Source organism: Hemiselmis andersenii, chromosome 2, assembly GCF_000018645.1.
Source record: "Hemiselmis andersenii chromosome 2, complete sequence; nucleomorph".
NCBI classification, from domain to species: domain Eukaryota; class Cryptophyceae; order Cryptomonadales; family Hemiselmidaceae; genus Hemiselmis; species Hemiselmis andersenii.
Window position 1 is genome coordinate 24,353 of NC_009978.1, and position 24,762 is coordinate 49,114.

General features: G+C 26.7%; 20 protein-coding genes and 1 non-coding gene across 21 annotated transcripts; 11 read left to right on the plus strand and 10 right to left on the minus strand.

Annotated features, from left to right (window-relative positions):
* Positions 1–244: 244 nt before the first annotated feature.
* On the minus strand, positions 245–1,549 carry HAN_2g210 (ruvb-like 1; the record flags this gene model as incomplete). The annotated part of the gene is made up of 1 exon (XM_001712310.1): positions 245–1,549. The coding sequence occupies one exon, from the start codon at positions 1,547–1,549 to the stop codon at positions 245–247; it is 1,305 nt and encodes a 434-aa protein (XP_001712362.1).
* A 399-nt stretch (positions 1,550–1,948) lies between these two features.
* Positions 1,949–2,260, plus strand: HAN_2g211 (rps26; the record flags this gene model as incomplete). Its single annotated transcript, XM_001712311.1, has 1 exon — positions 1,949–2,260. One exon carries the CDS (start codon positions 1,949–1,951, stop codon positions 2,258–2,260), a length of 312 nt encoding a protein of 103 aa, XP_001712363.1.
* Positions 2,261–2,308: 48 nt separating this feature from the next.
* On the minus strand, positions 2,309–2,689 carry HAN_2g212 (snu13; the record flags this gene model as incomplete). Its single annotated transcript, XM_001712312.1, has 1 exon — positions 2,309–2,689. One exon carries the CDS (start codon positions 2,687–2,689, stop codon positions 2,309–2,311), a length of 381 nt encoding a protein of 126 aa, XP_001712364.1.
* Positions 2,690–2,728: 39 nt separating this feature from the next.
* Positions 2,729–7,219, plus strand: HAN_2g213 (rpa1; the record flags this gene model as incomplete). The annotated part of the gene is made up of 1 exon (XM_001712313.1): positions 2,729–7,219. One exon carries the CDS (start codon positions 2,729–2,731, stop codon positions 7,217–7,219), a length of 4,491 nt encoding a protein of 1,496 aa, XP_001712365.1.
* Positions 7,220–7,273: 54 nt separating this feature from the next.
* Positions 7,274–7,522, minus strand: HAN_2g214 (rps27; the record flags this gene model as incomplete). Its single annotated transcript, XM_001712314.1, has 1 exon — positions 7,274–7,522. One exon carries the CDS (start codon positions 7,520–7,522, stop codon positions 7,274–7,276), a length of 249 nt encoding a protein of 82 aa, XP_001712366.1.
* Positions 7,523–7,738: 216 nt separating this feature from the next.
* On the plus strand, positions 7,739–8,911 carry HAN_2g215 (cbbx; the record flags this gene model as incomplete). The annotated part of the gene is made up of 1 exon (XM_001712315.1): positions 7,739–8,911. One exon carries the CDS (start codon positions 7,739–7,741, stop codon positions 8,909–8,911), a length of 1,173 nt encoding a protein of 390 aa, XP_001712367.1.
* A 100-nt stretch (positions 8,912–9,011) lies between these two features.
* On the minus strand, positions 9,012–9,632 carry HAN_2g216 (hypothetical protein; the record flags this gene model as incomplete). Its single annotated transcript, XM_001712316.1, has 1 exon — positions 9,012–9,632. The coding sequence occupies one exon, from the start codon at positions 9,630–9,632 to the stop codon at positions 9,012–9,014; it is 621 nt and encodes a 206-aa protein (XP_001712368.1).
* Positions 9,633–9,972: 340 nt separating this feature from the next.
* On the minus strand, positions 9,973–11,142 carry HAN_2g217 (prsS10B; the record flags this gene model as incomplete). Its single annotated transcript, XM_001712317.1, has 1 exon — positions 9,973–11,142. The coding sequence occupies one exon, from the start codon at positions 11,140–11,142 to the stop codon at positions 9,973–9,975; it is 1,170 nt and encodes a 389-aa protein (XP_001712369.1).
* Positions 11,143–11,201: 59 nt separating this feature from the next.
* HAN_2g218 (hypothetical protein) lies at positions 11,202–11,987 on the plus strand (the record flags this gene model as incomplete). Its single annotated transcript, XM_001712318.1, has 1 exon — positions 11,202–11,987. One exon carries the CDS (start codon positions 11,202–11,204, stop codon positions 11,985–11,987), a length of 786 nt encoding a protein of 261 aa, XP_001712370.1.
* Positions 11,988–12,068: 81 nt separating this feature from the next.
* HAN_2g219 (hypothetical protein) lies at positions 12,069–12,386 on the plus strand (the record flags this gene model as incomplete). Its single annotated transcript, XM_001712319.1, has 1 exon — positions 12,069–12,386. One exon carries the CDS (start codon positions 12,069–12,071, stop codon positions 12,384–12,386), a length of 318 nt encoding a protein of 105 aa, XP_001712371.1.
* Positions 12,387–12,439: 53 nt separating this feature from the next.
* On the plus strand, positions 12,440–12,835 carry HAN_2g220 (taf30; the record flags this gene model as incomplete). Its single annotated transcript, XM_001712320.1, has 1 exon — positions 12,440–12,835. The coding sequence occupies one exon, from the start codon at positions 12,440–12,442 to the stop codon at positions 12,833–12,835; it is 396 nt and encodes a 131-aa protein (XP_001712372.1).
* Positions 12,836–12,869: 34 nt separating this feature from the next.
* Positions 12,870–14,465, minus strand: HAN_2g221 (tcpT; the record flags this gene model as incomplete). The annotated part of the gene is made up of 1 exon (XM_001712321.1): positions 12,870–14,465. One exon carries the CDS (start codon positions 14,463–14,465, stop codon positions 12,870–12,872), a length of 1,596 nt encoding a protein of 531 aa, XP_001712373.1.
* Positions 14,466–14,504: 39 nt separating this feature from the next.
* On the plus strand, positions 14,505–14,849 carry HAN_2g222 (sui1; the record flags this gene model as incomplete). Its single annotated transcript, XM_001712322.1, has 1 exon — positions 14,505–14,849. The coding sequence occupies one exon, from the start codon at positions 14,505–14,507 to the stop codon at positions 14,847–14,849; it is 345 nt and encodes a 114-aa protein (XP_001712374.1).
* A 3-nt stretch (positions 14,850–14,852) lies between these two features.
* On the minus strand, positions 14,853–14,925 carry HAN_2g223. Its single transcript has one exon. It is a non-coding gene; the product is annotated as a tRNA-Lys (tRNA).
* Positions 14,926–14,942: 17 nt separating this feature from the next.
* HAN_2g224 (prsS13) lies at positions 14,943–15,848 on the plus strand (the record flags this gene model as incomplete). Its single annotated transcript, XM_001712323.1, has 1 exon — positions 14,943–15,848. The coding sequence occupies one exon, from the start codon at positions 14,943–14,945 to the stop codon at positions 15,846–15,848; it is 906 nt and encodes a 301-aa protein (XP_001712375.1).
* Positions 15,849–15,910: 62 nt separating this feature from the next.
* On the minus strand, positions 15,911–18,544 carry HAN_2g225 (gyrA; the record flags this gene model as incomplete). The annotated part of the gene is made up of 1 exon (XM_001712324.1): positions 15,911–18,544. One exon carries the CDS (start codon positions 18,542–18,544, stop codon positions 15,911–15,913), a length of 2,634 nt encoding a protein of 877 aa, XP_001712376.1.
* A 49-nt stretch (positions 18,545–18,593) lies between these two features.
* Positions 18,594–20,189, minus strand: HAN_2g226 (tcpD; the record flags this gene model as incomplete). Its single annotated transcript, XM_001712325.1, has 1 exon — positions 18,594–20,189. The coding sequence occupies one exon, from the start codon at positions 20,187–20,189 to the stop codon at positions 18,594–18,596; it is 1,596 nt and encodes a 531-aa protein (XP_001712377.1).
* Positions 20,190–20,240: 51 nt separating this feature from the next.
* Positions 20,241–23,246, minus strand: HAN_2g227 (crm; the record flags this gene model as incomplete). The annotated part of the gene is made up of 1 exon (XM_001712326.1): positions 20,241–23,246. One exon carries the CDS (start codon positions 23,244–23,246, stop codon positions 20,241–20,243), a length of 3,006 nt encoding a protein of 1,001 aa, XP_001712378.1.
* Positions 23,247–23,366: 120 nt separating this feature from the next.
* On the plus strand, positions 23,367–24,161 carry HAN_2g228 (hypothetical protein; the record flags this gene model as incomplete). Its single annotated transcript, XM_001712327.1, has 1 exon — positions 23,367–24,161. The coding sequence occupies one exon, from the start codon at positions 23,367–23,369 to the stop codon at positions 24,159–24,161; it is 795 nt and encodes a 264-aa protein (XP_001712379.1).
* A 45-nt stretch (positions 24,162–24,206) lies between these two features.
* Positions 24,207–24,479, plus strand: HAN_2g229 (hypothetical protein; the record flags this gene model as incomplete). Its single annotated transcript, XM_001712328.1, has 1 exon — positions 24,207–24,479. One exon carries the CDS (start codon positions 24,207–24,209, stop codon positions 24,477–24,479), a length of 273 nt encoding a protein of 90 aa, XP_001712380.1.
* Positions 24,480–24,554: 75 nt separating this feature from the next.
* On the plus strand, positions 24,555–24,716 carry HAN_2g230 (hypothetical protein; the record flags this gene model as incomplete). Its single annotated transcript, XM_001712329.1, has 1 exon — positions 24,555–24,716. The coding sequence occupies one exon, from the start codon at positions 24,555–24,557 to the stop codon at positions 24,714–24,716; it is 162 nt and encodes a 53-aa protein (XP_001712381.1).
* Between the last annotated feature and the right edge of the window lie 46 nt (positions 24,717–24,762).

Genomic DNA, 24,762 nt, shown 5'->3' on the forward strand with positions numbered 1-24,762 from the left:
AAGAAATTTTTTTTTCAACCTGATTATGAAGGAAAAAATTAATCGAACTTGAGTTTTATTCAAAAAAAATTTTTGAAAAGAATTTTTTTTTTTATTAGTTTTTTAGTTTTCTTCTTCTTCATAAATTTGTAAATTCCAAATTTTTTTTAAAACCAAATTTTTTTTTTTTTTTTAGTAAAAAATTGTGTTCTATGAAAAGAATTTTTCCCAAATTGGAAAATTTTTTCTTTCTATTTCTTTTTTTTTAAAAAATTCTATGAATCGGAAAAAGTTCATTTCCAAAGAAAGAAAGTTTTACGGATTCTTGAAAATTTAAAAAAAAATAAGCTGCAATTGAAATGATTTGAAAATTTAAAAAACTTAAACCTGATAAATTTATTAAAAAATTCGAAATATCGACCAGTAAAATTGCAAAACGAATGCTGACGGTTTCAGAAAAAAAACCGCAAAGCAATAGACAATTTCCCGTTATCGGTAAGTTAATATTTTTGCATCTAACGGCAATAATTTTTGCAAAATTTTTCTCTCCAAGCGGTTCAATCGAAACTCCTATGCATTTTTTTAAAAATTCTAATGGGAATAAAGAACTATTACCTTTTTCAAAATTAAAATTAGTTTCGCGATTTGTTGCTAATATAATAAGAGGTGAAAAACTATATTCCGATAGATTAGTCAAAAAAAGTAAACTTTCTGGGTCTAAAATATGTGCTTCATCTATAAATAAAATACCGAAAATTATTTCTGCTTTTTTTTCCAAAATATATTTTGAAACTAAACAATCAACTTCTTCCCGTAGTTGGTCTGTTATTTCATTTTTTTCATATTTTTTTTCTTCAAAAAAATCACAATTTGCGTAATCTAAATCAAGCAAGGTAATTTTTTGAATAACGCTTTTTTTTTTAAAAACATTTCCTTTTGGAAAATTTGTAAACACTGGACCCGAATTTTTAATACTAGACTCTAATGATTTAATCTTACCCATAATTTTAACAGTTTGAGTAGCGGGAATAATTTGGATCAGATCTCCGATTTTGGGGTTTTCTTTTAGAAAATTTTTACTCAAAAAATCGTGAAGTTTCAGACGTAGACCCCCTTGAGAGGTCCGAAGAATAATACTAATAATAATTGTTGAAGATTTCCATTTTTTTTCATAGTTATCTTCAATTAAAAAGTCAATTAATACTCCTTGATAAATTTCGAAATTTTCAAAAATGTTAATTCCAATTGCTTTTCGACAATAATCCGAAAGAATTTCAGTTTTTTTTTTTTTAGAAGAATAAATTTCTGCACCACTTGTAGAAAAAAAAGGAATATCTGGTCCAATTTCTTTTGCTATGGCCAAAGCAAGAGCTGTTTTTCCTGCTCCGGTTGCTCCTGTAAAAATAATGATTTGATTTCCTCTTTTTTTTTTTTTAATTAAATCAGCAATCATTTGTCCAGCTTTTTTAGAATTTTTTTTTCCTATTAACCCATTTTCAAATTCTTTTTCAGAGAACTCATAAATTTGGGGAATTCCTTTTATATGGGAATGCCATGAAAAGTTAATCATCAAATCTTAAGTTTTTTTATTTTTTAAATAAATACTTCGATATATTAAAACAAAAAAATTTACTTAAATTTTAATAAATCCTTTTTATTTTTTTATACATAATTAGAAAATACTTTAGAATTAGGGAATTAAAAAAAATAAAATCGAATTTCAAAATTTTTTTTAGTGGTTATTTTTTTTTTTTTTTTTGATTTTTTTATTAAGAATTAAGATTGAAAAAAATTTCGTAAAAATTTAGTGAAGAGTAAATTGTTCTTTTTAAGTTCCAAAAAAAAAAAATCTAACATTTTAAACATAAAAATTCTTTAAAAAATTTTCAAGCTTAATATTATCTTAGGCTCAAAATTTTTCTTTTTTTATATTCTGTTGTAATACTAAAAATAAAAAAAGCGACCTATAATGACCAAAAAGAGAAGAAACAACGGCAGAAATAAATCAAATAGAGGTCATGTTAAACGAGTACACTGCGTTTTTTCTGGCAAACTAATTTCTAAAGACAAGGCTATCAGAAGATATGTTATTAAAAATATAATCGAATCTTCTGCTTTGGGAGACATTCAAGACGCCTGTGCCCTTGAATATTACACTCTTCCAAAGCTTTATTTTAAAAATTATTACTCAATAGAAGCAGCCATTCATAAAAAAATCGTCCGGGTAAGGTCTAAAGAAGGAAGAAAAATTAGAATCTTTGTTCCAAAAAAAGGATTTTAAAATCTTTTTGATCAAAAAACTTAAGGTTTTTATTAATAATTATAAATTTTAATACAAAAATTTTTCAATTTTATTTTTTATGTTTTTTAGTTGTTCATTTAAACTTGAATTTATATTGGTAGAAATGCAACAAGCGATAACCGACCTGGAAATACCACAAGCTTTTCCTATAGTATGTTTATTATTTATAAAAACATATGGGATATTTTTGTCTTCACATAAAAGAGGCAGATGTAAAACAATTTCTATTGGATCTGAATCAGCTGCTATTATAGCCAATTCAGCATAACCTTTATTAATAATTTTAACTGTTTCATTTGCCCCTTTTTTTAATTGATTATGATTTTTAGATAATTCAATTAGATTTAAGATTTGGAGGGTCAGTTCTTTATCGGCAAAAGGAAAAGTTTTGGGATTGGGAGAAGACATTTTTTTTTAAGATTAGCTGTCATAACCAATAAATTAAAAATGGATGTTTGTTTTGGAAATTCAAAATTGATTGATACTTGTGTCGAACCCTATGCTATTTCTTTTTCGTTTTATTCCAAAAAAGAGATTCACCATTTAAGTTTGGTTGAGATAATATGTCCCATATTTTTTGATAAAAAAGGTTTTTCAATTCTAGGTGGACTTTGTGATTTGCGGATGGGAGTTACTTCCAAAAAGGATGTTTGTGTTAGTTGTAGAGGAAATTATCTAACCTGCCCTGGCCATTTTGGACATGTAGATTTGATTATCCCGATCAAAAATCCTATGCTTAAAAATTTATTCGTAAATATATTAAAAGCCAAATGTAATTATTGTAATTTATTTCGTATTTCGAATTGGCGTACCAAATTATTTTTTTTTAAATTCTTTCACTTAGATTGGGTCCTTTTTTTAAAAAAAAAATTACAAAAAAAATTTCAAGTTTTTAAAAAATTTTTTGAATTTAAAGGAAAAAATTCAGAAAAATCTTTTTTTTACAAATTAAATTTTATAAAAAAAATCACAAATCAGTTAAAAAAAGCTGCACAAATCGAAAATTTTCCAAAAATTTCAAAGGTTGAAAATCGAAAAAGAGGGAAATTCTGGGCTTTTTCTATAAATTTTTTTTTAAAAATATCTTTGAATCAAAAATCATGTCAAAAATGTAAAAAAAAAGCATTAACTATTTTTCCTTTTCAAGGAAATTTAAAAATAATTTTGAAATGTTATTTTGAAATCGAAAAAAAAATTAGACTTTTTAAAAAGGAGAAAAAAATTTCAAGAAAAAATGCTTTAAATTTTTGCGAAGAAAAATTTTTTGAAATTTTTTCCAAAGAAGATTACGAAAAGGAAATTAAAGAGTTTCAAATAAAAAAAAACATTGATGATTTGTGGAGATATGAAAAAGATTTTTGTGAATTAATTTGGGGTTCTTTAGGGAATTCCAAAAGATTCCAAAAAGAAAATAATTCTGAAATTTTTTTTATTAGTACTTTATTGGTTCCTCCCACAAGGTTTCGTCCTGTTTATATTTCCAAAATGGGGAAAAAAAAAACCCAAACTAAAACCAACCCCCAAAATTTTTATTTTCTGAAAATTTTAAAAATAAATCAACAACTGTTAATGACAATTGGTTTTAAAAAAAAAAAAAAAGAGGAGTGGTCAAAAATTTTTTTTCAGTATGAAAAAACCATAATATCAATGTTTGATAATTCAATTTATCCCTCAGAAAAACAATCTATTTTACCTTCTGGTATAAAACAACAATTAGAAAAAAAATTTGGAATATTTCGAATGTATATTATGGGAAAAAGAGTCTGTCATTCTGCAAGAACCATTATTACTCCAGATCCTTTTTTATTGAGTTTCGAAGTTGGAATACCCAAAAATTTTGCGTTCAAGTTGACTTCTTTTCCTCCTGTCAATTTTTTTAATTTCCCAAAAAAAAAACAAAAACTGGATAAACGTTGGATAGAATCTTTATTTGGAAAAAAATTTTTAATAAAACCTTCAGAAAAATTTCCTAATTTTTTTAAACTTTTTAAAATTTGCCAAAAATATCAAGAATGTTTTTTTCAAAAAAACCCTAAAAAATATGGAATTAGTAGGTCGGAAACCATGATTTCGGAAAAGGATTTTGTTTTGTTAAATCGTCAGCCTTCTTTACACAGAGCCTCTTTAATGTCACATAGTATAAAAATAATTCCTCGAAATAAATGTATCAAAATACATTATTCAAATTGTAATTCTTATAATGCAGATTTTGACGGAGATGAAATGAATATGCATTTCTCTCAAAATGATTTAGCACGTTCAGAAAGTTTGGTTTTATCATCGGCTTTTCATCACAGTAAAATCCCAACCCAAAAAACAATTATGAGAAGTTTAATTCAAGATAGCATTATTGCTAGTGTGTTTTTAACCAAAAAAGATACCTTTTTTTCTCAAAATAATCTTTTTCAAATTCTTGGCTTTTTAGAAAAACCGAAAAAAAGCTTTGAAAATTTGTTTTTTCCTTCAATACTAAAACCGAAGATTTTATGGACCGGAAAACAATTAATTTTTATTCTTTCTACCTTATTTTTTAAGAAGAATTGGTTAATTTCTTTAGAGTCAAGATCCAAACTAACAAAACTTTTTTATGGACTAGATGAAACCAAAATTTTGATAAGAAAAGGAGAACTTCTTAGAGGAATTTTAGATGCTTCTCAGATAGGTAAAAATAAACACGGTTTACTTCACGCATTTAATGAAATATATGGGAATTATGTATCAGATTTATTTTTAAGTTGCTTTGGAAAAATTTCGATTTTTTTTCAACGTTACCACGGGTTTTCCGTAGGTATAGAAGAACTTATTCTGAAAAAAAAAATTGATTATAATCGTTTGAAAACTTTCCGAAAAGAAAAACTCCTTTTTAAAATTTATTTGAAAAAAACCTTATCCAAAAACGGATTATTTTTAAATCTTTATGATCAAAAAAAGAACAGATTAAATTTACAATTCAAAATTTTAGCTTTTTTTTGTACTTTAAATCCCCTTTTTGAATCTTTTATTAGGAGCCTAAGAATTATTTTAGGAGTTATTTCATCAAATATTCTTGAAAATTTAATTATCGGAGGATTACAAAAAGCCCCTCAAATTAATGGGTTTTCCAAAATGACAAATAGTGGAGCCAAAGGTACTTCCTTGAATATTTTTCAAATTTGTTCTAGTTTAGGGCAAACCGAACTAGAAGGAGAGTTTTTCCATTTTGGACCAGGGGGAAAAAATCTTCCTACTTTCCCCCCTTTTGATCTTTCTGCCAGGGCGAACGGGTTTATTTTTCAAAGATTTTTAACTGGAATTCCACAACCAGAATATTTTTTCCATTGCATGGCAGGAAGAGAAGGTTTATTAGATACTTCCATAAAAACTTCTCAGTCTGGATATGTACAACGTAGTCTTGTAAAGCATTTAGAAAGTTTAAAAGTTTCTTATGATAAAACTGTGCGTTTTAGCAATGGATCAATTTCCCAATTGATTTATTCAAAAAATGGGACCTATTCTTGTGGTTTTGATTTCGAATATTTTTTACCATGGTTTTTTCAAAATTTTCAAAAAAAAAGGGATTTTAACCCTAAAAATTTCCAATTTTGTATCAGTTCAAAATCTAAAAAAATCAAAAGAAGAAAAAAAAGTCCGACAAAAAAATTTTTTACGATCAATAATCGTTTTTTAAATTTAAAAAATCTTTTTGAATTCAGAAAGATTGTTGATAGATTTGTTCTTTCCAAAAGAGTGTCTTTTTTTGATAAAATGTTTTTTTCAGAAGAAAAAAAATTTCTGAAATTATTTTTTTCCAATTTGGTTGAGCCAGGAGATCCAGTAGGAATAATAGCTAGCCAATCTATAGGAGAACCTTGTACTCAAATGACTTTAAATACTTTTCATTTCGCAGGAAAACTTGTTTCTAAAAATAATCTCGGAATTCCCAGATTACGAGAAATTTTGTTAACTGCTTCACAATTTCCAAAAAATCCTACAATGTCTGTCTATTTTAAAAAAAATTTATCCTCTAGTATCTATACTTTTATGGAAAAGCGCCTAAGACCTATTTTTTTTTATGACTTGATTGAAACGATACATTCATTTGTAGAAAAAATTAAAAACAATAATTTTATTAATTTTAGAATTCGATTGGCAAGTAAAAATTTTTTCAAACACCAATTAGGTCTACAGTTACCTTTTTTATTGAAGAAAATAAAAATGTATTTCAAGAAAATTTATTTAAAATTTTTTAAGGAAAAATTTATTTCTTTAAATAGGAGAAAAACAGAAATTTTTTTTTTTAGAAAACCTGAAACTTTATATGATTTATGGAAAGAAAATATTTTTGAAAAAAGCAAAACAGCCTATCTCAAAGTTAAAAAAATCCAAATTAAAAAAAAATTGTTCGAGTACAAAATAAAAAAAAAAAAAGAAGAAATTTTTGAACTTTTTAAAGAAAAAATGATAGGCTTTAATTACTGTTTAAGAGACATTCCGATGATAAAAAATGGCTTTATTGATTACAAAAAAAAAATCATCCATACAGATGGGGTAAATTTTTTTTTTTTTTGGAAAAATGGAGATTTGGTTGATTTAAAAAAAATTTTTACCAACGACATCTATGCATTAATGAACCGATATGGAATCGAGGCTGCTAGAGAAACTTTAGTTCGAGAACTAAATACGATCTTTCAGATTCAAAGTATTTTAATAAACTATCACCATTTGGATTTAATTTCAGATTATATCACTCGTTTAGGAAATTTTCGACCTTTTTCCAGAAAAGGAATTTGTGAAGAGAGTCCTTTACAAAAGATAACTTATGAAACTGCATTGGAATTTTTAATAAATTTTTCTCTAAATAAACAAATAGATTTTTTAGATTCAGCGAGCGGTTCAATAAGCCTTGGAAAAATTTGTAAAATGGGAACAGGAACTTTTGACATCATTTCAAGACGATAAATTTAAAGTAAAAATTAGTTTTAATAAAAATTTTTTTTTGAATACTTTTTTAAATTAGTTGTTTTTTTGATAATACAAGCAAGCTTGATTTAATCTTACTTTTCCTCCCGTAGGTTCACAGAGTAAAGTAGCACATTTCTCACATTTTATAAGAGTTTGGGAATTACTAAATATTGTGGTTAAACTTAAACATACAGGACATTTAACGTCCATGAAATAAGAATTAGGTGAAGGAATTAATCTTTTTAATTTGTTCTGAGCCTTTTGATTTTCTTGATTTGGAAAATTTAGGTCTTCGATCATTTTTATTGTTTGTAAAAATATTTGAGGCTGTTTAAATATTTAAAATTAAACCGGTTTAGAATAAATTTTTGGCGCTCGAATAAAAACTTTAGCCTCAAAAAAAACAGTCAACACCTACCCAAAAAAAAATGTATAGCTTTTTTTATTAGAGTCTGCATATTAAATTTCACAAAAATAACATTTTTTTGTAAATTTTTTAATTATAAAATAAATAAAATGGCTTTCGTAGGTTATTTATACACAAGTAAATCTGCAATTTTTTTACAAAAAAATGTTTCAAGAAGCTTTGTTAAAAGACAAGGAGTTTGTGGCTTAAAAGCAAGTGATAATTCTGATAATAGTAAATTAACAGATGCTTTAAAAGAAGCTGACATTGAAGCCAGAAAAATAAGAGAAGAAGCCGAACGAAGAAAACAAGAAGATGAAAAGGAAAGAATGAAAAAACAAATGAAAATCGACAGACTAAATGCAATACCCGAAGATGCTGAAGCAGGAACTGTAGAAGAGTTTATGTATAAAGATGGAGTAAAAGAAATTTTAGAAAAATTAGATACCGACTTAGTTGGCTTGATTCCTGTTAAAAGCAGAGTAAGAGAAATCGCGGCTCTTTTAGTTGTCGATAAGTTAAGAAGAAATTTGGGATTAGACACAAGCGTTCCTTCTCTTCATATGTGTTTCACAGGTGCTCCAGGAACTGGAAAAACCACCGTTGCAATGAGAATGGGTCAAATTCTTCAAAGAATGGGATATTCTCGTTCCGGACATCTTGTTGTTGCAACAAGAGATGATTTGGTTGGTCAATATGTCGGACACACAGCTCCCAAAACTAAAGAAGTAATCAAAAAAGCCATGGGTGGAGTGCTTTTAATTGATGAAGCTTATTATTTATACAATGCATCAAATGACAGAGATTACGGTCAAGAATCAATCGAAATTCTTCTAAATGTTATGGAAGAAAATAGAGAAGATATTGTAATTGTCTTAGCAGGATATAAAGACAGAATGGATAAATTTTTCTCTTTTATTCCCGGTATGTCATCTCGAGTTGGAAATCACATTGAATTTCCAAATTACGAACCTGAAGAACTTCTTTCCATTGCGAAAGTTATGTGCCGTGACCTAGAATATGAAATGTCTGTTGATGCCGAGCCTATTTTCTTTGAATATATCAAAAAACGAATGACCATGCCTTATTTTTCAAATGCAAGAACTGTTAGAAATGCTGTTGATAGGGCACGAATGAGAGCGGCAATTCGTTTATTCAGTAAAGCTTTTGATCAATCCTCTGATGGAATGGTATCAAAAACAGAATTAATGACTCTTGAAAAAAATGATTTTGTTTCTGTTGAGGAATTAATTGAACGGGGAGAAAATGCAATTGTCGAATAAATTAAAAATTTTAAATGTTATTTAATAAAAAAAAAAAAAAATTTTTTTATATTTTAAAATTAACGTAACATATTTCTTTAAAAAGAACGACAAATTTTATTTAAAAATTAAAAACCAAAAAAGAAAAAATACCTAAGATTAAAATAATCACTAACTTAATGAATCTATTGACCTTATTATTTTGAATTGAAATAATGGAATAGAAATTAGCTAATTTTAAATCTCTTTTTTTTTCAAGGAATTTTTTGGAATAAGAATTTAAATTTAAAAAATTATTTTTTGATTTTTTTTTATTGTAATCAAAAAGAATCATTTTTTCTTCTTTATTTTTTCCGACAGAAATTGAAGAAAAAATTTTTTCTTTTTTCTTTTTTTTTGTTTTTTTAGAAATCCGAAACGTAGGGTCAGACCTAAAACTAATTTGGAAAAGAGAACGATTTTCGTAATTATTTTTATCAAAAAATAAATTTTCATTTAAATCCAATCTTCCTATTCGTTGAAGCCACATAAAGGAAAAGGCGAAGGGAGCAGTATTATCAATAAAAAAGGATTGGGGTAAAAATTGTTTATATTTTTGAATTTTTTTGGAATAGTTGAGATTATCTTTTTCCATTTTTAATAAATTTAAAAATTTCATTTTTGGTTCGAAAAATTTTCTACAATTTTTTCCTGATTTTCTAAAAAAAGAATTGTTTAAACAAGGTGAAATAAACGAAATCATTTTTTATAAAATACTGAAAGTAAGAAAAAATTCTTTAATCTTGATTAAAGGACAAAAGATAAAGATTAAAAAAAATTTTTTGAAAAATTATTATTTTAAGGAAAGTTCTTTTTTAAAGACCGAATACATCTTCATAGTTTCAGCCTTTTTCTTTTCAAATTCGATTATTGAAAATTAGCTTCATTTTTTTTTTGAGACTTCTAAGTTTCCTATGATATTAATGTGGTTTTTTTTGTTCCTATAATAAAAATAAAAAAATTTGATTATTTTTTTTTTTTTTTTAGGTTGTCAAAAAATTTACGTTATTTTAAAGAAAAAACCAGGCAAGGAATTTGCAAATTTAAATAAATTTCCCCTCTATTTTTTTAGATTTTCTAACCTTCTTAACTGCTTTCAATAAATCTTCTTCCATAATATAATTTCTATGAGAACGGACGGCAAAAAGTCCTGCTTCAGTGCACAAATTCCTCAAGTCAGAACCATTGAAAAAAACACACAAGCGCATAATTTTTTCAAAATCAATTCCAAAACCTTGGTTTAAAAACCCAAAATAAATTTTAAAAATTTTAAACCTTGCAGAGAGATCTGGTAAATCGATTTTTAATTTTCTGTCTAATCGACCAGGCCTCAATAAGGCTGGATCCAAAACATCAGGTCTGTTTGTTGCCATGATTGTTTTTACTGAAAGTAATTCTTCAAATCCATCTAATTGATTAAGAAGTTCAATTAAGGTTCTTTGGATTTCTCTATCTGCAGAGCTTCCTTCGGAGAATCTTCTTCCGCCGATGGCATCGATTTCATCTATAAAAATAATGCAGGGTGTATTTTGTTTTGCAAAACTGAAAATTTCTCGGATAATTCTTGCAGACTCTCCAATATATTTGTCAACAATCCCACTTGCAACAATTTTAAGAAAAGTAGCTTTTATATTAAAAGCAATGGATTTTGCTAAAAGAGTTTTTCCTGTTCCCGGAGGCCCATGAAGCAACACGCCCTTGGGAATTTTAATTCCAATTTTAAAAAAAATTTCCGGATTAACCAATGATAATTGAATAATTTCTCGAAGTTTTTCGATCTCTTTTTCCAAACCACCAACATCAATATATTTGGCAGGATTTCTTTTTGATTTCAACATTTTTTCAAGAATTGGATCAGAATTAATGGTCAAAATTTTCATTATATTAAAAGTAGAGGGATCTAATCCTACCCGATTCCATTCTTTAATACTTTCTCTTTCTTCAAAAATTTGGGATGACGTTATATATCTCGTCCCAGTTGTTGATTTAATTATAAAACGATTTTTTCCAATTCCTTTTATAACTTCACCCAACAAAAGGCCGATTTCTTTTTGATTTTTATTTTGAATTTTTTTATTTTTTTTCATTTTATCAAGATTTTTTATTTCTTTGGATAAATTTTTATGTTTTTTTTGATTATTTCGAAGTTTTAAAAATTCTTTTAACAATTTTTCGATTAGAAATTCTGATGAATAGTATTTTTTGAAAATCATTTTTTTTTTTTAAGTTTTTTTTAATTTATTTATTTTAAAACATTTATTTCTTTTTTTTTATGCTATTGATGACCTTCGAAAAAAACTTTTTTTTTAAGGATTTTTTTTTAGAAAAAAAAAAACCTATTTTTAAAAAAATTCCTGCTAGAGAATCTAATAGAAATCACCTCATTCACGGTAAATTTTTTCCTGAAAATATTAAAATTTATTGTAAAATTTCTAGTTATTTTCTTCTTATTAATAAATTAACTGGTTTCGGAAAAGGAAATTTGTCTAGGTCTGAACCTCTTTTCGGTCATCCAAATCCTTCGTTTAATTCAATAGGACGAGCGGCAAGAGAAAACTGTCTAAACCGAGTAATCTTAGAGTTACCTTGGGGTTTAGAAATTATGGAAATTAATTTTATTGAGAGTTTTTTTTTAAATAAGATTAAAATTTTACGAATTCAAGGAAATTTTAAAAAAAAAAAATTAAAAAAAATTTTTAAAAAAATTGACCCTTTCTTTTTTTGGAATTTTTTAATTTTCCAAAAAACGAGAAACTCTCTTTCTTTTGTAAAGCCAGGTATTAAATACGGAGGAAATTTCATAATTTATTACGGAAAGCTTTCTTATTCTGACCATATTCATTCTAAAAGTATTTTAATTGTAGAAAATTCAAATCTAAAGGAGATTTCATGTGTTCGATGTTCTTTTAAAAAATCAATCGATTGGAAAAATTTTCAGAATAAAGTTCGCCTAGCACAACAAGTTTCGAAAAAGGTTAATTTTATAGATTTTTTTTGGGGGAAAAAAAAAAATTGGGTTTTGATAGAAATAAATTTGGAAAGATTTTTTCCAAAATAAATTTTATTAATTTTTTAAAAATTTCGTTCATAAAAAAAATTTTACTTAACACTGCATGTTCTATTAAAATAAAAAAATAAAATGTGGAGTGGAGACCAAGTTTCGAATTCCGTGAATACATGTGCAGATTGTATTGAATTCGGAAATAGTTTTGGAAATTATTCAAGATTAAAAAAATGTCAATATGCCATTATTCTAGATGAAAAAAAAAATACAGAAGGAGCCTTGTATATAATTAATCCCAAAAAAAAAAAAAAAGAAAAAACTTTTATTGCCAGAATATTTAGATTTAGCCATGAAGGGATGCTTTTAGCGCTGTGGAAAACAGGAAAAATTTCTTTTGTTACTGATACAAAAGATCAAAAAACACACATTGTTGATATTAAATCACTCCTTTGAATTTTGGTTTATAAAATTTTTTTTTTTAAAACAGGTGTCATAAAAATTTTTTTATATTTAATAAAATTAACCAAATAAAAAAAAAAAGGGTTTTTCTTCAAAAAAAAAACCAAAATAAAATTTCCATAGAACAGCGTTTAGAATACAGAAAAATAAAAAGCTTTTCGAAAAATCAGGTAATCCGGTATGGTTTCTATAGACAATCTGATTTGAAAAAAGAAAAAGTAAAAAAAATAATTTCCATTATCAATCCTTTCCTAAAAAACATTAATTCTTCTGATCCTTTATTTATTTCAATGAAAGGCCTTGCAAAACTTTTTTTAGGAGAGCTTATAGAAATTTCTAAACAACTCATGTTTGAAAAAAATGATACTGTTGAATGGTTTGAAAATCCTTTACATTGTTCACATCTTTTTAATGGATTAAAAAGATATTTAAATATAAACTAAAAACTTATAACGAATTAAAAATAAGAAGAAGAGGTTAGCTTTCAGAATTGTTTTTTTTTGCCATTAAAATTTGATCTATGGTTAAAATTGTTAGGACAGCATCTATGCTATTTCGAATTCCCCAATATTTACAAGGAAAAGAATCCCAAATTCCTTTTTCTTTTGCATTTATGGTTGAAAAATTTTGTAAATCAATGCCCTCCGATTCATAGCCTAAAGAATGGGTAACATGAAGGGCAGAAAGAATCTTAAATACATCATAACCACTGTTTTCTAATAACGTTTTAGGTAATGATTCGAAAGCGTCTGCGAATTTTTGGATTAATAATTGCTTGAACCCAGAATATCTTTTTAAAGAAAAACTTTTTAATCTTCTGCACAATTCTATTTCACAGGCACCTGCGCCAGCTAAAAACCTGTTATCTTTTACGATGGTTTTAAAAACGGAAGTAGAACGATGGACTAATTTTTCTATATAATCCAAAATTTTAGTAGAACTGGCTCGTGCAATAATAGTAAAAATTTTACAACTAGAATTGTCTTGCTGAAAAAGAGTAATTTTTTGAGAACCAAAAGAACGTACTGATATAAAATCGCATTTTCCAATTTCTTCGATAGTAGGCTTTTTAAGTTTACTTAAAACAATTGCGTTGGTGGTTAATGCTATTCTTCTTAAATCGAATTTAGACTGAATTTTTAAAATCATCATGTCGTATTTTTCTAGAAAAAATAACGATAAATCTGTAAATCCGCTAGCCACCACAACATTTACTCCTAAATTATGAAGCTCTAATACCATATCTTCAATTGTTAAATTTTTATTAGATTCATATGTCATTATTTCTTCTGCTGATTGAAATAAAATTGAATTTTTCGTTTCAGGACAAGAGATGTCAAAAATACCTAAAAAAATCAACAAATTAGCTTTTTTTTTTTTTTTTATTCTTCCTTCGGTATCTCTTAAAACAATTGTTCCATTAATTGTTTTTATTTGTTCAAATGAACCTCCGAGTACTTTTATCACTCTTATATCATTTACTGAAATTTTTTTTTTACTCGAAGATAATGTTTTTGTACACGCATAGGCTATCTGGGGAGCTAAAAAATTTTCTAAACCTTGAATGCTTTTTCCTATAATTAAAGACATCAAGGAAGACATAATTTTTAAGTTAAAAAAGTCGGTAAGTCTTACCGTGTTTAGAGTTTCGATTAAATCAAGGGTTAATTTTCCGGCTTCAGAAAATCCGTCAATTATTTCAGAAATATGATACCCTTCTTTAAGTAAATCAAAAGCTTGTTTTAGAAGTTCTGAAACAAAAAGGATTATAAACCCTGTTGAATCTCCTAAATTAATTTCTTGACTGGCTGAAAAATAAAGAATCAATTTCGAAATAGGGTGAATCAAGTCTAAATTTTTTAAAATATCCAAAGAATTATTCGAAATAATACTTTTTCCAGCATCTAGAGCTATTAATTTGTTCATTCCTTCGGGTCCATATGAAGTTGAAATTATTTCTTTTAAAAAATTACAAGTTTCAATATTTTTTAAAAGAACATTTTCAAACCCAAAAAAAAGTCTTGACCCTTCATCTAGGATAGACAAGGAATTGAAATTTTTATAATTTTTCATTTTTATTCTTTATAAATATCACGTTTTTTTATTTATTTTATGTTTAATAGTAAAAACAAAACATTATCTTTAAATTCATTTGATCCAAATCCAAATATAAATAAAAAGGAATTTAAACCATCAAAAAATTTATGCCATATTCGTTTACAACAAAGAAATGGGCGGAAATCTTTAACAATAATTCAAGGTTTAAACGAAAAATTAAACATCGAAAAAATTACTAAAGTTCTAAAAAAGGAATTTTGTTGTAATGGATGTATTTTATGTGATGACAATCTTGGAAAAATTATTCAGTTACAAGGAGATCAAAGAGAAAATGTAATTAAATTTTTTTTGGAACAAGAAATTGTGTCAAAAAAAAACCTTAAAATTCATGGTGTGTGAAATCGCTGCGGATGGGGCTCGAACCCACGACCAACAGGTTAAAAGCCTGTCGCTCTACCAACTGAGCTACCGCAGCATTAATTTAAAAATAAAATGTATAATAATATAAAGCTATTCCAAGATAGGCCAGAAGAACAAGGAGGATTTGAAGCTTGCGAAGTTGTTCAGCTTACTTCGATTGCGCTTTTGAAAATTATTCGCCATTCTCAGATGGGAATTCCAATAGAAGTAATGGGAATAATGTTAGGAAAATTCATTGATAATACGACAATTGAAATAAGCGATATTTTCGCTATGCCTCAAACCGGTACCAAAGTATCGGTCGAAGCTGTCGATCCAGTTTTTCAAACAAAAATGTTAGAATTACTATCTCAGCTAGAAAAATATGAAATAATTGTTGGTTGGTACCATTCTCATCCGGGATTTGGTTGTTGGCTTTCAGCTGTAGATATTAATACTCAAAAAAGTTTTGAACAATTAAATCAACGATCTGTAGCTTTGGTAATTGATCCAATTCAATCTACAAAAGGGAATATTATTATTGAAATTTTTAGACTTCATTCTTCCTTAAGTATAAATGAAGAAAGTCCAGAAATTACTTCTTTAGAATACGGAATAAAAACTCCTCCCAATTTGAAAGAAGAACCTAGTTATAACAAAAGTTATTATAATTTAAATATTTCTTTTAGAAAAAACCTTATAGAAGAAATTTCTTTATCAACTATATTCGAAAAGGCCTGGAATATTAATTTTTTTTCTTCAATTTGGTCTGGGTTTTCAAAAAAAAACTCAATCAAAACTATTTTAAAAATTTTAAAAAATTTAAAAAAAGGTCTTATTGGACCAAAAAATTTTGAAAACAAATGGTCAAGAAAAAATATTTTAAAATTGAAAAAAATAAAAAAAGAAACAAAGGATTTTTTGGAAATTCTTAGTCAGGAGGCAATTTCTTTCTGTTTGAGCCAAATTTTAAAAGAAGGCCTTATTGGAAAAAAATAAAAGAATAAAAAAAAACTTTTTAATTTGATTTTAGGTTAAAATTTTTTTTATATTTCTGAAAATCAAGAAAATTGTTTAAATTTTTCCGAAATCAAAGAAACTTTTGACACATAATCACCTTCCATTAATTTTTGCACTATTACCCCTCGGGCATTTTTTTTTTGAATTGTAATTGCTTCAATTTTTTGTCGTAAAATCGTACCATTTTTGGTGCTCATTAAAATCTCTTGTTCTTTTACACAAAAACGAAGGGAAAGCAATTCATCGTTGTCTTTTTTTTGTAATTTGATAACGGTGACACCTTTTCCTCCTCGATTTTGAATTCTAAAATCAGAATGATTAATTTTTTTTCCAAAACCATTTTTGGTTATAGCTAAAATATAACAATCTTGGTGCTTTGTTTTTGAGGTCGATAAAACATCCATATCAATAATTGTATCGTTTTTTTCAATTGTAATTGATTTGACTCCTTTACTGTTTCGACCAGTTGCTCGTAACTGTTTTTCATTGGTCAAAAATCTAAGAGCTTTTCCGTTTTTGGTTGAAATTAAAATACTGTCTTCTAATGAACATTTTCTTACCCAACAAAGTTCGTCTTCCTCTCCGACTTTTAAAACAGTAAGCCCCCTAGCTGTGATATTTTTAAAAGCAATCAAAGGTGTTTTTTTAATCATTCCATTTTTTGTGAGTAAAATTAAGTATTTTTCTGAAGAAAAAACCGAAACCGGAATAATAGAAGAAATTTTTCCTGTAGTAATATTTGGTAAAACCGCAGACAATGCTACTCCTTTTGCTGTTCTTCGAGAAATCGGTATTTGGTAAGCCCGAAAAGCAAAAGCTATTCCATTTTGAGAAATACATAAAATAGTATCATGGTTATTACATGAAAAAAAATGAGATATTTCATCATCCTCTTGAATCATAACTCCTTTTTTTCCACGAGTTCCTCTGGTTTGAGGCTCAAAGGTTTCGACAACCATTCTCTTAATAAAAAATTTTGTGACCATTACGATTGTCGCATGATTATCAATCATTTCCATTTCGTCTATTGAGCCACTTGTTTCTGAATGGACAACATTTGTACGCCTAGGCATACCAAACAGAATAGAAATTTCAAAAAGATCTTTTTTGATGTTCTTGCTAAGTTCCTCGGGTAAAGCCAAAGGTTTTTTAAGGTTTTTTATCGTATTATTTAGTATTTCGTATTCATTATTCAATTTATTGGATTCCAGACGAGTCAAACGTCTTAATTGTATATTTAATATTGCATCGCTTTGGTTTTGTGTTAAACCAGACTCCATTAAGATTATTTTAGCTTCAGTGTTGTTTTTGCTTTGTCTAACAACTTTTAAAATAAATTCTATCGAATTCAAAGTAAGTATTAATCCTTTGATTAAATGATTTTTTTCTATCGAATCGTTTAGCTCAAATTGAAGACGTCTTCGAATGGTTTTTTTTCGAAATTGAATAAAAAGAAGTAATAATTCTTTTAAACTAAGGGTAGCCGGCTGTTGTCCCACTAAAGCTAAAATATGTCCTCCAAAAGAAGTCTGAAGAGGAGTTTTTTTGAATAAATTATTTAAAATAACCTCCTTATTCGTGTCTTTTTTTAATTCAATCACAATTCTAATTCCATTTCTGTCGCTTTCATCTCGTAAATCTACGATTCCATCAAGAATTTTTTCATTCACAAGTTCAGCTATTTTAGTAATTAAGCTTGCTTTATTTAGTTGAAAAGGAAGTTCTGTAATAATTATAGCCGTTCTTTCATTTCGATTGTAATTTAAAATAGTTTCAAAATGAGTTTTTCCACGTACAATTATTGAGCCTTGTCCATTTTTGTATAACTTTGAACAACCTTGAAGTCCCAAAATCGAACCACCGGTAGGAAAATCTGGCGCAGGAATCAATTTCAAAAGTTTTTTTTCAGACATTTGTGGTTCTTCTATCAAACCGTCAACTGCTCTTAAGATTTCAGTTAAATTATGAGGTGGTATATTTGTAGCCATTCCGACTGCTATACCACTGCTTCCATTAAGCAAAATTGTAGGTAACATAGAAGGTAAAACAGAAGGTTCATAACAACTCCCATCAAAATTATTAATATAGTCTGTAGTTTTTTTCCCAATATCTTTTAAAAGTATTTCTTTCGACAATTTACTAATTTTACATTCTGTATACCGCATTGCTGCGGGAGGATCATGATCAATAGATCCAAAATTTCCATGACCTGATATTAAAATACTTCGCATAGAAAAATCTTGAGCCATTCTAACTAAGGCATCATAAACCGCGGTATCTCCATGAGGATGATATTTCCCCAGAACTTCGCCTACAACTCGGGCGCATTTCCGAAAAGGAGTATCCGGGTTTAACCCTAATTCATTCATTGCGAATAAAATCCTCCGGTGCACAGGTTTCATTCCATCGCGAATATCGGGAAGGGCTCTTCCATAAATTACAGACATGGCATATTCCATATAAGATCTAGACATTTCGGAATTTAAATCTGTAGTTATGATTTTTCCCAGAGACTCTGGTGCATTTCCTTCTATTTTGGACATTTTTAAATTTTTTACATGAAAAGTTCTCTTTTCAAAAAATTTTTTCATTTTTTTATTAAAGCTATTGAAAAATATTTGGTTAGGAAAACAAGAATTTAATTGGGAAAAACAAAAACTTAGGTTTTTTGACATTTTTATGATCTTTAGAAAATTTTTTTTTTTTCAAACTCAACTCCAATTTTTAATGGGATTTTATAATTTTATCTATTTTTAATAATTGAATTACAAATTCAATAGCTAAATTCATCGCACTTGTAGTTACGAGAAGAGGCGAGATAATATTCTCAGTTATCATATCTGTTACTGTTCCTTTTCTTATATTTATTCCTACTGTTTTTTCTCCTGCATTATGGAATTTTTTTAATTGAGAAATTATATGAATGGGTTCAAAACCAGCATTCTCTGCTAAAGTATACGGTATAATTTCCATAGCATTTGCAAAGGAAACCATACAAAAAGAATTGATACCAGTTATTCCTTTCGAATACTGTTTTAAATGGATAGAAACTTCTATTTCCGCAGAACCTCCACCAGAAATTAAAAATCTTCGTCTAATAATTGAACGAATGACACATAACGCATCATGAAGAGAACGTTCGGCTTCTTCTAAAAGCAAGCTATTAGACCCTTTTAACACAATTGTAGCAGTTTGGAAAAAAGGTCTATATATCCCTATAAAATTTGTTATTTTTTCAGAAAGAAAACTTTTTTCTTCTACTACGTTTGCCTTTCCAAATTTATCTTGTGAAAAGGATTCGATATCAACAATTGGAGTACAACCTAATGAATTGGCGATAAAAGAAATATCATCTCGTTCAATATCTTGTACAATCATGATTTTCATTTGAGATAGCATTTGAAAACAAAAGGTAGAAATTGAATCTCTTAAAATAGATTTTTGTATTAATAAAACATTGCATCCGCTCGATTTAATTTTTCGGCAAAGTCCTAGAATATATTCTTTTTCTTCTTTTAAAACTTTATCCATAGATAAATAATTTTCAATCACCACAACATTTTCAATATCAGTAGTAGGAGGACTCAAGCAAAATTGAATTAAAGCAATCTTTGCAAATTTTATTTTTACTGGTCCGCCATAAGACTTTACTACAGGGTAATTTATCCCTAAACCTTCTAAAAGTTCTGTTTCTTCGATAATTCCCCCCAGTTTTTTAATTATTTTTATGTTTGCCAAATTAACATCACTTGCCGATTCTAATTGGGTAATTTTTAAGACTGAATTTACAGCAATAGGAGCTAAAATATAAGAATGTACTGAAAACACTTTCGATTCCAGCGAAGAAACAGCCGCATTGTAAAGAACTTCCTTATTATTTAAATTTACTGGAAAGGAAATATTAATCAAAATTTCTTCAACTTTACTCAGAAAATTTTGTAGAGTTTGAGCAATATTGATTCTTAATATTCCTTTTTTTAATAGATTCAAACAAGTTCCTAAAAAAGATCCTGTTAACACAACGACTGTTGTGGTTCCATCTCCTATCTCCTTATCTTGAGATTTAGAGACATTTACAAGCATTTTTGCCGCTGGATGTTGGAATTGGGCGTTTTCAAGAATTGTTGCTCCATCATTAGTAATTAAAATTTCTTCATCGGAAATTATAATTTTATCCATTCCATGAGGACCTAGACTTGTTCTAATTGAATCTGAAACCGCTTTTGAAATTATTAAATTGGAAAAATCTTGGATTTTTTCATCATAAAGAAAATTCAAATTTTGAGAAAAATTATTCTTTTTTTTTAAAAAATTTTCCATTTATTTAACAAAAAAAAATTTACCGGATTCACATTAAAATTATTAAATTATTTATTCCGAATTACTTTCGCTGATATAAAAATTACTTGTTCTTAATAACTTTTTAAACTCTTTTTTTATATTTTTTTCGTTTTTTTCCATAAAACAAAAAATTATTAGGTTTTCTATATAATTTTCCTGAGCATAGGGAAAAACTTTCGTAAAAATTAATTTTAGGTAAACTGTTAAATAATTTTGATCAATAAATTTTTTTGAACTTCTTAATAAAAATGAAAGAACTTTACATTGAATGCCAAGAGATGAAAGATGAAGTTTATCAGTTATAACTGATATTAAATCATTTAGAATTTGTTTGAAAAATTTGCTGAAAAAATAATTTCCAAAATTTTCTTTTTCTACCGAATTTAATAAATAAAAACAAATTTCTAAACTTTGGATACAAATGGTGTTATCAGGATGTTTTATTCCCCAAATAATTGCATGGATTACTAATTTAAAAGCGTTTTCAGATTGGATCGGATCTTTATCCAATTTAAACATAAAAAGGAAAAATTTTCCAACTAATTTTTCAAGGAATAAAAAAAAAGCTTTTCTGATATCCGGAAAATCTTCAAAATTTGTTTTTATCATTTCTAAAGTTGGGATAAAAATCAAATTAAAAATTAACGAAATCAGTTCTACATCTAGATCTATTTTGGGTAAATCTAATATTTGAAAACAAAAATAAATAACCTGAACTTCTCTGAGTAAAGGACTGAACGAATTTTTATAATCCAAACAAATTGGTTGAATTAGTATTTTTAAATTTTCATGAATAAATAAACTTGTCTCATCTAAGATGCAATTTTGGGCGTATAAAAAAACAATTTCTAATATTACACAACGCAAAATTTTTAACAAACGAAAACTTTTGGAGAGAAAAATTTTTCCTCCTTCGATCAAAAAATTTTCTTCAATAGTTTTAGATACCCAATTATATAAAAAAAAAGTTTCTTTGAATAAAGTTTTAATTTGTAAATAATAATTTTTTTTTAAAATTCTGCCAATTTCAATGTTAATTTTTAAAAGGTTAGTTATCTCAATAACTGAACTTGTATCTTCTGACAATACTCTTTTTTTTAAATTTCTTGCCCAATTATAATAAAAAATTTGAAAAATTTTTGATAAATAGGAATTTTTCTTTTGATCATTTTTTACTTTATCAATTATTATACCCAAAGTTTTATAAAATTCTTTTATTTGTCGAAATTCTAAAAATTGAGTAATCTCTTTTAAAGAGGTTAATATTTGTTCCAAAAGAGAAAATGGTTCATTTTCTTGAATTTCTATAATGCTTTGAGCACAATTGAGTCCAATTTTTAAAAAAGTATCACATGCCATATCCTTAACTCCTGGATAGGATTCGTGCATAAATTCAAAAAGTTTAAAAATAACTGCTTTTAAAAATTTCCAATGAGATCGAAGAAATCTTGGAAATTGCCCAACAACATACATAATATTGCTGGCTATAATTGCTTTATTTTCTTTTCCTTTTTTAATTTCACATAAAAAAAGAAGATCTTTAATTATTGCAACTAAAAAATGATTTTCAATTTCTCTGGTCAATATATTGGAAATTGATCCGACTGACCAACATAATGTATTTAATATATTTTTATTCCAAAATAAATCATTTATTTGATTTGCCATTTTTTCAAGAATAATTGATCGTGTTGAGGAAGGGTCTATTTTAGTTAATCTGGAAAGAATATTTTTTGCTTTGATGTGTACATTTTTGGTTTCAGTTTCTTCTGTAGATTCCCTAATAATTTCTCCATAATCATCTTCTCTAATGAGAACTTCTTCCGGTTTGGGCATTCTCCCAATCAAAATGACTTTCAAATCATAAAAAAAAGACCCAAATTTGTCATCAAAAATGTCGAAGTATTTTTTGGTTTCGGTTATTTTCAAAATAGTTTCCCACCAATCTAAGCAAATTTTAAAAATTCTAAAATCAGGAAGACATGAAATTTTTATCATTATTCTGCATAAGACTAAAAAATTTCCTTTTTCAAGAAAACTTTTCTTTGTAATTGGCAAATTTTTTTTTAAAAACTCTAAAAAAAAATTCCCACAATTAAAAATAAATTCTTTATTTTCTGAATTAGAATTTGAAAAAAAAATGGTCCAATCAAAAGAAATGGGGAAAAATTCTTGGAATTGAACAATAAATTTTTCCATAATTTCAGAAGAAGACCGGTTTTTAAAATTGGTTTTTTTTTTTACCCATTCAATCAAGCATTCTAAGGAACTATTTCCTAAATTAGTTTTGAAACTTAAAATTACTAATTTTGCTAAGAAAAAGTTTTCGATAAAAAATCCTTTTGGAGAAATTTCCAATATTTTTTTAAAAATTTTGAGCGCTAAACCTAAGAGAGAAATATTAGAAAACCAAAGAATATCGAATTGATTGAGAACAAAAAAACATAAATTTTTTATTTCCAGTAAAGATTCTTCAAATTGAAAGTCGTTTTGATAGCAAATTTTAATCTTTTCGAAATTTAAATTGGAAAAAAGTTCTTCAAATAAACAATAAATTATATTTAAATTATTTTCACAAATGGTTTCGGTTTTTTTGGCCGAATTAATAAGATCAAAAAGAAAGAGGAAAAAAAATTTTTTTTCAGTCTGACAAAATATTTTTACTAAAATCAAGTTTAATTTTCTTAAGGTTGTAATATTTTCTTTAAAAAAATTAAATTCTAAAGTTATTTGATATATCCAACTTGTAATGAAATTTTGAATTTCGTTTTTATTTTCTTGGGATAAATTTTCCCAAGAAAAAGAAACTAATTGGTCTAAAAGATTTAAACCAAAATAAATTAAATGAAGATTATTGGAATTATGGATAAAGAAATTTATTTTCCATGAATTAGGAAGATTTTGAAATTCATTTAACCATTTTTGAGCTTCCCACCTGCTTTTTGAATTTTGAGAAAAAAAAAGAATTTCCAAATTTTTTTCGAGATTTTCGATAAGGAAGAATTCTTTAGATTTTTTCTCTGAAATATCACCCATTTTTAATTTCTAAAAATATTTTTTTAGAAAATTTTCCTAACCACCATTTTTGATTTTAAAAGGATTTTTTTTGTACTTTGAAAAAAAAGAAAAAATTAAACCACTTAATTTAATATTTTTATGATTTCAGTAAAATATTATCATGAATACAGTTGCATAAAAAAATCTAAAAAAGGTAAAAATCAAGAATGTAGTTGGAAGGAGAAATTCGAATTCCTGCATATTTTTAAGGAGACTTATGGACACGTCAATGTTCCTCAACGTTACCAATATGATCCAGGTTTAGGATCCTGGGTGGGAAAACAAAGGGGTTATTATTCCAATTCAAAACTTTCTTGTAGTAGGATTGATTTATTAAACATGCTTGGTTTTGAATGGGCCCCAGGAAAAAGCTTTTCATTCGATGCTGCTTGGAACAAAAGATATGAAGAACTTAAATATTTTAAATCAATTTACGGACATAGTAACGTTCCTTGTAAATATAAAAACAATAGGGAATTAGGTTTTTGGGTAAAAAACCAACGGCAGTTTTATAGGAAAAAACTTTTAGAAACCAATCGAATTTTTCTTCTAAATAGCCTAGGATTTGAATGGACAAGAAGAGAAACTCCCGTAAAACTTTCTTGGAATGAAAGATATCGTGAATACCAAACTTATATTTCCAAATACGGAAACGGTTTGGTTCCACAAAGAAGCGGGCCTTTAGGAAAATGGGTTCAAAAACAAAGAGATTTGTTTCGAAAAAATTTGATAAAAAAAGAAAGAAAAGATTTATTAGATTCAAACAGCTTTGTTTGGGAACCAAGAAAAAATATATCAAAAAAAACAAAAAATCAAAATAGAAATTTCATTCATGAAGATTTTTTTTTCTTTCAAGAATCTAAACAACAGCCTACTTCTTTTTTTCGTTTTTAAAAAATAATAATTTAATTTTCGTTTCGGGTATTTTTTTTTAAATAAATGGATTCAAATAAATTTAAAAAAGAGGAAGTTTTGGAAGATTTTCATAAAAATAATCAGGAAATTGATGGAAAAATGTCTCGGGGAGAAAAACGAACCCGAAAAGCACTTGAAAATTTTTCTTACCAAAAACAAAATGGATTTTATAAAGTAATGTTTCAAAAATCCATTAATTCAATGTTTGCAGTTTTTCAACCAAGTGTTTTTAAAAACTCCCACAATGGTTCCTTTTTAATTTTCGGGGAAGCAATTGCAGAGAAAAATTTTCAGTAAACAAAAAATTAATTTTGAATATTTTTTTTAATCAATAATTTTGGGTGGTACCTTCTTTTTCAAATTGAGAAAAACATGAATACTTTTTCCTTCTTCTTTAAAAAAAATACCATTACTAAAAAAAAAAATCTATACTTATTGATTGATATAATTTTATTAACCTTTTTTCCTTTTTTTCATTTCAAATTAATTCTTTTATGGGTCTATGTTTTTGGATTTTTTTTTGATTTTTATTAAACTTGTTCAAGTTTAAATTTTTAAATAAAGTTTTATAGTTTCCATT